General features: G+C 43.0%; 1 protein-coding gene across 3 annotated transcripts; it reads left to right on the forward strand.

The window, feature by feature from the left end:
* On the forward strand, window positions 1-4,001 carry LOC111855161 (hepatitis A virus cellular receptor 1 homolog). Of its 3 annotated transcripts, XM_023833896.2 has the most exons (6): window positions 1-136; window positions 303-403; window positions 501-842; window positions 1,549-1,616; window positions 1,773-1,857; window positions 2,365-4,001. In XM_023833896.2, the coding sequence occupies exons 1-6, from the start codon at window positions 129-131 to the stop codon at window positions 2,430-2,432; spliced, it is 672 nt and encodes a 223-aa protein (XP_023689664.2). In that variant the 5' UTR covers window positions 1-128; the 3' UTR covers window positions 2,433-4,001. The 3 variants fall into 3 exon arrangements, with proteins under 3 accessions (XP_023689664.2, XP_023689663.2, XP_023689665.2); XM_023833895.2 differs by lacking the exon at window positions 1,549-1,616; XM_023833897.2 differs by lacking the exons at window positions 1-136; window positions 1,549-1,616 and having other exon boundaries at window positions 228-309.
* Window positions 4,002-9,115: the final 5,114 nt, after the last annotated feature.

Consider the following 9,115-nt stretch of genomic DNA (forward strand, 5'->3'; position numbering starts at 1 on the left):
TTTCGAGCATTCAACAAGACGAATGCTCAATTCAAACTTGATACACCCGTGATCATACAAACAGCTGCGTTCATCTGCTATGACTGTATGACCTGAATTTGCATTTTCATTTTTAATGCAGTCAGAAAATGGATGGGTGGGTATCTAACGCTTTATGAGTGACGGCTTTCCACTTTATATTTTCTTGTGGCCCAAAATAGCAGCAAATCTGCAGTCTTGTTGGGGGGGGGGGGGGGGTAGGAAGTGATGAGAAACCCTTAAAATGATTGTGACCGTGTGTCCTTCTGTTATTTATGTCACAGCAGTCTGGTAAGGGATTATTCACCATCGATGGCTTTGCTTCTAGCCAAAATGCATGCTTTATTCCTACTGCATTACTGCTTCACCTTTAGTCTAGGGGTCGGTAAGTTGGAATTAATTATGCTATTTTTTAATTAACTTGGACTGAATAAAATACTTACTGCCTCAGGCCGGATCATCGTGCTTCTGTTTATTTGCAGGGTGCAGTGCTGCATTGGAGTTGGTGGTGGGCTACGCTGGGGACCAAGTAACGCTGCACTGCAAGTACAGCGTTGAAACGCACGGTGTTGCCAGCGCGTGCTGGGGACGGGGCTCGGTGCCGCTGTTTAAATGCCGGGACACCATCGTCTCCACCGATGGAGCTAAAGTGACTTTTAGGACATCGGCGAGGTATCAGTTACGGAACGGAATGGAGGGAGGCGATGTCTCCCTCACCATCGTCAACATCACAGAGCAAGACTCGGGGAATTATGGATGCCGCGTGGAAATACCTGGGCTATTCAACGACGAAAAATACAACTTCCATTTGCTGGTCAGCGATGGTAAGAACCCCCTGGCATAACCGCTCCAGTGAGCAAGCAGCATACTTATTAATGTTTAACATTTTTTCCTTCTGTTTCTATATACCAGAGAGCACATTTCTGCTAGATAGACTCAAAGCTGCTGTGTACATCACCATAACATAAAAACAATAGCTGATACGTCAGGATGTTTTATTTTAAACGATATACGTTTTAATTCCAGTCCTTTAAAATATTTGCAAATTTGTTTACTCCTTATTACTGTGAAATGCATGACAGTTCAAGTGTCCTTCCAGCACCTGGAAGATATATACACAACAGCATGAACCTTTACTACACTACGGTCTGGAAAAGCTTTTTCCTTCCATGCCTGGATCACCAGGACCCTAAATCAGTCTTTCCCACTCTGGTCATCATGGACCTACAGTACATCTGCTGGGAGGTCTCTGTCTGTGGGTCTCTGAGGACCAGATTGGGAAAACATGCCCTAAATTAATTTCTTGTGGTTTGCAATTGCTGAGAAGAGGTATATGCGCTGATGGCTGGATGTGAGTGGCTTGCTGAATGGATGGATGGACGGTTACATACTGTAATGCATGTAAATAATAATAAAAAAAACAAATGTCTCAGAATGTGACATTGCATGATGGGTAATGCAGACGTATTCAGATGTGTTTCAATGTTCTGATTTGTTCATTTTATTTATTTCGTTTGACTGTGGCTGCAGGGAACAGGGAAACTGCAGCTGTCACTACAGAGGGAATCATTGTAGTGCCTGCTAGAGTCCAGACTGAGGTGCTTTTATTAATCATTAATCCTTCATCACATTCATCCAAGGGACATAAATCAACAGCTGATCAGGGGCTTAATAGCAGGCAGCCTGACCTGTGATTTTTCAATGTGCAACCAATGTGTACATCCTTCTGTTCATTTTGATGTCTCTCATTTTAGCAAGGAGGTGGCATCTTCACAGGAAACATGATACGGATTATGGCAATAATAGTCATTTCAGCATTAATCCTCTGCATTATTACAGGTATGTTCAATTAATTACTCAACACTGAAAACTGAATCCAAGCTCTTTAAAAACTATAATATTTAGACTGAAGTACAGTTGGATGCACTGGGAATACATTACTTCCCTGGTGAAAAAAACATCTAAAACCCAGCTTATACTGGTAGCTGGTTTTAGCTGGTCTGAGATAGATTTGATGGTCATGTCCCAGTTCTTGCTGATTTCTTTGAGTGGGTCACCAATTGGTCATTCTGGTGTGACCACCTAAACCAGCCAGAATGACCATCATAAGCTTGTATGACCAGTTAAACCACCAAACCATCATGCAAAAACATACCTTATGCTGGTCAACTACTATAAATCCATCAACCAGCACCACCAACTTACGGTGATCAGGCTGTTTTTTTTTTAGCAGAGTTCTAATAAATAACTTAAAAATAACTTGTTCAGATTGCAGAAATGAAAACTTGACTCATAGTTTCCATGATCACTTGGCTTTTACCGTTCTTCCCCACTTTGTGCTCACAGGTTCAAAGTTTTCCAAGAGATGCCAGTTCAGCAGATACACACCGGAAGATGCAGTGCCCACTGTGTGACGCAAATAACCACCGATCCCCGGCTAGGACAGCAGTTATGGAAGGCGACCAAGACTGAAACAAATAAATGAAGAAGTGCATGTACTGGAGGATAGCAATGCGAAGGGAAAGTCCCTTCCTGCTCGCATTCAGACAGACGGAATGGTTCTCAAAGAGTATCGTATCAGTGACAGCTGCTACGACACGCATGCCAAATGTGTGATCTTTTCTGACGCTCACAGACTGCTGTAACAATAAAGGAAGTGCTCATCATGATTCTCCCCTTACGGGTCACAGAGGAAGTAGAGTCCCTCTCACCAATTAAAATGGACCAATGAGAGTCTTTTAAATGAAACTGGCGATTCATGACACCATTCATGTGAGTCTGGCTTCAGAAAACGTACCGTGCTCCTCTTCTGTGAATGCTGGGCTTTCCAATTCCAGGAGGGGAAATCAGTGACACCCAGTAAAGGCAGTGATTACCGGACATGCCTGACCCCTAGTGACACCCAGTAAAGGCAGTGATTATGGGACATGCCCGACCCCCAGTGACACCCAGTAAAGGCAGTGTTTACGGGTCATGCCCGACCCCCAAAAGCCCTGTGGCTGGCCAGCAGCTTCATGGAGTGTCTCCTGTGTTGCGGGGGGGCGACTCCGTGCAGAGACCCGGATCGGAACGATCTCCTTCCCACTCTGAGTTTTCAGGAAATGGTTTCAGCTGTCTATGGTCCATCTCCTGACAGTCATGCTAGCAGACAGTGTCGGCACACGCCAGTACAGCCACACTGGAGCACGCATACAGGTGGGGGGGGGCACGTGAAATGACCCTCCATGTACCAAAGAGGGAGGAAACGCTGCTGTGTCGCAATGCGGAGAGGAAGTCCGAGGCGGGCAGATCCCCTACAGACCACATCCTGTAACCCTCTGCTAAGGCCTTGCTGACTCTGATCAGGGAGAAAATGCACTGATAACATACCTTAACACACACTCTAACATGACATGTAACACACAGTACAACATAACACACAGTGTAATATGTGTAATATAATAACACACAGTGTAATATAACACACCGTCTCGCATAACATACAACCCTGAGTTTGACGTAACAATGTCTAAAATAACATAACATAGTCTAATATGACATAAGTCCACCAGAGGCACAGATGGCGGTGGGGAAGGGGGGGCAGTTATATACCCCCCCCCCCCCCCCACTTTTGGGAGAAAAAAAGTAGCATCCCTAAATACAGTGTCGTTGGACTTGTAAAGATTCAGAATCATTCAACTGTCAACCATCACATACTACTGACAGCATGTAGATACTGCAGTTAGGAGTCCACACACACACACACACACACACTCCCACTGTCCCGCTTTATCTCCATTTGTAGGTCGGCAAAGGTCACGCATTCCTGTTAGCTTACAAATAACTTCAAAATTTTCCACTTCCACAATGACCTACTGATTTAACAAAGGATAAATAACTCAAACACTGATGTTACTTTCTAAAATATTTTATTCAAAAGCATCTGTACTTCATGTAACTCCGCTGATGTATCTTTGTTTTTCAGTAAAAAGATAAAAACAAAACATCTGTTCTCGCCGCATTTTTGTATTCTGTTTGTATTCCTCTGTTGCAGGTTTTTTTCCTGAACAAGTTGAGAAATGTGCTTAAATTGTGCCGGATACAGTTTTGGTCAGACGGATCAAAGCAGTATGCAATACAGAAAAAAAATGTAATGTGGAAAAAAACAAAGAGCCATCATAGTAAGAAATGCAAATAGATGTGAATTCTACGCTGAATGTTGTCATCAATTTCTCCTATATCTCAATTTATGTTACAGCAACAAAGCTAACAACTCTAAGTTTCACCAAACGTGAAATTATGTCCGTTAAAACAAAGCTAAGAATGTGTCTTCACATACCACGTAACAATATACTGCAGCTCAGTAAATTTAAAATTGAAACACATTGTAGAGAAGCTTCTGTAGTTTATGCTATTGTCCAATAGGCCAATTGTGGATGATTGGCAATTTGATACCAGACAACACTGTAACACTGTATGTATGTGAGCCAGTGTCAATGAAAACATCGAGTGTATTAAACCATTAATCCAAACCACCAAAAGCCTCATCGACCATGGCTGGATATGTTTAAAAGATGAGACCTATTGCTCGCCTTTTCAGTTCCTCCCCCCCCAATTCAAAAATTGCTCCTGTGCCCCTAAAGTCCAATATAACATATGACATTTATCACATATTCCACTGTTACATACACTGCCTCCCTCCATGAGGTCAACTATCCCAGTGACCATCACAGCCAGTGTTCCGGCACATCATCCAACAAGTCGCAAAAGACTGGTGGCAGCCGCCAGTGCTCCCTCTCCAGTGACAGCTAACAGGCTGAGAGCCCTCACTGGACAGTGAGCAGACCCAAGGTGGACCCAAGGTGCTGTGGCAGGACGGGGGTCCGGCGGGCTGGCATGGGTGGGACGCTGCACGAGTCAGAGGGTTTTTGGAAGGACGGGGCAGTGCATCCCTCACCACGCCCCCCCCCCCCCCCCTGCTGGTTTCCTGGTGACTTTGGCACAGTCTTTGGGGGAAAACTGTGCCCAGTGTCCCCTCTCCAGTGTCCGCTGTCCCGAACCAGCACTGACGTGAACCATCTGCTACCACTTCTTCTGCTCCACAGCCACCCACAGGTCTGCCACGCTGGAGCAGGCTGTCAGAACAATATCCAGAAGGAACTACTCCAGTAGCACCAGTGGGGCTGCTTCAGGCATCCCACTTCCGACACCAGTATAACATCTGACAGACCATGGCATCATGGCAGCAAAATGAGATAAGGCTTGTCTTAAGAGAAGAATGCCCTTTCATTAACCCCTTAAAAGGACTAACTTCCTCTTCCCTTTAGGGGTCGCCACAGCAGGTCACCTGTTTCCATTTCTTCCTGTCTTCTGCATCTTCCTCTTTCACTCCAACCACCTGCATCTCCTCCTAGAACTAAGACAGACACCAAGCCGCCACAAACTACACATAAAAGGGAAATGCAGGGAGGTCTGATACCAGACAGTAAGGGACACAGATGGTGGGTAATTCAAACAGGCTGGTATGAGTACTTCAGAAACTGCTGATCTCCTGCGATTTTCATGCACATCAATCTCTAGGGTTTACAGGGAATGGGCCAAAAAATAAACATCCAGCGAGCAGCGGTTCTCTGGATGAAAATGCCCTGTTGACGGTAGAGGTCAGACAAAAATGAACAGACTGGTTCGAGCTGATAGAACAGCGACAGTAACTCAAATAGCCACTCGTAACGACCAAGGTATGCAGAAGAGCACCTCTGAGCAGATAGCAAGTCGAACCCTGGCACAGATGGGCTACAGCAGCATTAGACCACACCAGGTGCCAGTCCTGTCAGCTACTGTAAGAACAGGAAATTGTGGCTACAGTGAGAATGGGCTCATCAAAATGGGACAACGGAAGATTGGAAAAAAGGTTCCCCGGTCTGATGGTTCTCAATTTCTGCTGCAACATTCAGAATTTGACATAAACGACACATAAAAAGCATGGATCCGTCCTGCCTTGTATTAAGAATTGAGTCTGGTGGTGTAATGGTGTGTATGTGTGGGGGGCAATGGTGGAATGTAACGAAGTATTTGTACTTCGTTACTGTACTTAAGTACATTTTTACGTATCTGTACTTTACTTAAGTAAAAATAATAATGCATACTTTTTATTTTACTCCATTACATTTTGCGGCAATTATCTGTACTTTCTACTCCACTACATTTCTACAATTTATGCCGTTAGTCGTTACATTTTATGAACACAATTTCCTCAAAATCTTGCATGAAAAAATAGTTAGCCTATTGCGTTCTGGTGTTGTCTGCCATTTCCTACCAATCAGGTGGCTTCATTAGCTCCAATGAGGGCAGAGCGCGCGTCAGTTAGCAACACGAGCTGGTAGACTGGCTTGATTTCAAGAAGACGAGACATTCAACATGGACCCAGAGCCAATACACATATACTGTTTAGTTGCTTGTAATTATTACGAGCAATGACATTGGTAGAGGCGTAAGTCAGTATATCTACTATTCTTTTACAAAATGGCACACCCCAAACGTTGAGACAAACCATTGTGTGAGTACTTTTACTTAAAAAAATACTTTAAAGTAAACTTAAAAGTAAGTACTTAGTACTTTCACTTAAGTAAGATTGTTGATGTAGCACTTCTACTTTTACTTGAGTACATATTTTGCAGGATATTTGTACTTTTACTTAAGTACTAAGCTTCAGTACTTCCTCCACCACTGGTGGGGGGGGGGTATTTCTCTGGCATACTTTGGGTTTCTGTTAGTACCAATTGTTCATTGTTTAGATGCCACACCTCAAAGTGATTCATCCCGCTTATGCCATGGCTAAGAAACAAAAATAATAAAATAAAGTAGTCACAATTCATTTTTCAAAAGAAAACTATTTCAATCAGTATTTAATAACTTTCCAATATCCACCTAGGAAATTTACTCCCTATGTGGATAGAATGTCTGGTCAGGCTGCTCACTGGAAGCATGTTACCATATGTTACCAATGTTACCATAAAAACCGTCAACAGACACGCACTTGCGTTTTGAAAACCAAGGAAAATTATGCGGATAGGAATGACTGCTTATTTATCATGCTTAATAAAACATTAAAATGCATTAATACCGAACTATTACTACACTGCCGGAACTACCTGTGTGGTTACACAATAAAAATCGACACACACGACATCTCTGGACCAATAAAGAAAATAGTATTTACCAAATCCATGTTGTAACCAACTATATCACACATCAGGGTTGCACAGCAAAATGTCACAATGAAACAATCGTCATCACAAGAGATAAAAAATAAGAAGTAAATCAATATCCCAATAACTGCTGGGCTTAGAAGCCGGTTTTGAAGTGACTGATATACAGTTTCACATGCTGCTTTTGCACCGACTTGAAATTTGCAAATTGTCTTGAAATTGAAATTGTCCAAAATATTTGACCAAACCAGCAGATTGCAGTAAATGTATCTGAACACGGAGTGAAATGTCACATTGCTCAGTTACCAACATGTCACATATTTTTATTCCCAGTCACTGGAGCCTCCTTCCTGACTCAGACGGCTGCTGTTGGACAGAATGTTATTCTACCCTGAGGCTATGATGTTGGGACACATGGTGGGTTAGAAACATGCTGGGAAAGAGGACAGCTAGGATACAGCAAGTGTCCCGATACAATCATCTCCAGCAAAGGGAAAAGTGAAAAACAGAAGATGAGAGAGGTACCAGTTACTGAGTGGACTGAAAATAGGCAACATCTCACTAACCTTCATCATCGCTACGATGGGAGTTTACAGATGTCACGTGGCCTACAGTATATCTTTAACAGGCTTATTAAAAGTCTTGGCTTGGGTACCGTGGAATCTCACGTTTCTCAAAGAAACTTAAACTTTTCACTGCTATTAATTTTGCATTTTTAATAATGGTGTCACGGTTCGGCATGACAAGTGAGAGAATCCACATAATGGCGGAACAAAACAGAGTGTCACGGCAGACAGATCAAGAAAAGGAGGACGCTGGCGCAGATCGGGTAAGTAAAATGACTGATTTTCTTCCTGAATGTCCAGGCAGTAAAATCCAAAACAACGTATGTGCGTGGTCATAGTTCCGGCAGTCAGGCGATCGGTGTCGGCAGTCAGAGGTCAAAGAACGGAAACAGGATCGAAAACACAGACAGGCAGGCAGACAGGAAAAGGGAATGTAGGAGAAAATACCTGAACACTCAGCCTAAGAATATCTTATGACTGGCAGACAATTGGAACCAATTGAACACAACTGGGAAGAGGAACTCAGTGTGATGTCAAAGGGGTTTCCCTGAACTGATCTGTGATACAGGGTTTGATTAACAAAATTGAACACAAATGGTCAATCAGAAAACAAAAGGGACTGTGAGGGGTCAAAACTAAAGTGGTAAACAGACACTAAGACAAGGAGCAACACTGGGAACAACAATACCAATGGAAGGGAGGAACACATGAATCTACAATAGCTAACATTGGGTTACTACAACTAATAATTTGGAAATTAGCGGGAGAACATTTCAAACTGGATTTAAGGAAGCACTTCTTTACTCAGCGTGTAGTCAGAGTATGGAATAGTCTTCCTGATAACGTAGTGCAAGGTGAATCCTTGGGTTCCTTTAAATCAGAGCTAGATAAGATTTTAACAACTCTGAGCTATTAGTTAAGTTCTCCCCAAGCGAGCTCGATGGGCCGAATGGCCTCCTCTCGTTTGTATAGTTCTTATGCTCTTATGTTCTTAATAATCACACAGCTAACACAGGGAAAGGGCCACAATGAACCACTGAGGAACATAAGAGTAGGCAGTTAAATACACTACTAACATGGACGGGTGAGAACCATAACCAAACTAACCAGTCACTAAGGACTTGGGGCAACAAGGAACAGGTGGGGTATGTTACAATTAACAGGCACTAGAGACTAGGAGATCTCAAACACTGGGCTCTATCCAAACTAGGAAAGACAAGTAAAACAGAACATAACCAAACAAGGAAATGACAGGGTAACCATTAACAAGGACAAAAAAGCAAAAGACTTAACAATACAAGATATCAGGGGATAAAATAAAACCATTATATTAAACTAAGGTCG

Source organism: Paramormyrops kingsleyae, chromosome 10 (assembly GCF_048594095.1).
Source record: "Paramormyrops kingsleyae isolate MSU_618 chromosome 10, PKINGS_0.4, whole genome shotgun sequence".
In the NCBI taxonomy this organism is placed as follows: Eukaryota; Metazoa; Chordata; class Actinopteri; order Osteoglossiformes; family Mormyridae; genus Paramormyrops; species Paramormyrops kingsleyae.

Coding starts and splice junctions, on each gene's coding strand:
- LOC111855161 (XM_023833895.2), top strand. Junction 404..500: donor CACCTTTAGTCTAGGGGTCG/GTAAGTTGGAAT, acceptor GTTTATTTGCAG/GGTGCAGTGCTGCATTGGAG. Junction 1,858..2,364: donor AATCCTCTGCATTATTACAG/GTATGTTCAATT, acceptor TTGTGCTCACAG/GTTCAAAGTTTTCCAAGAGA.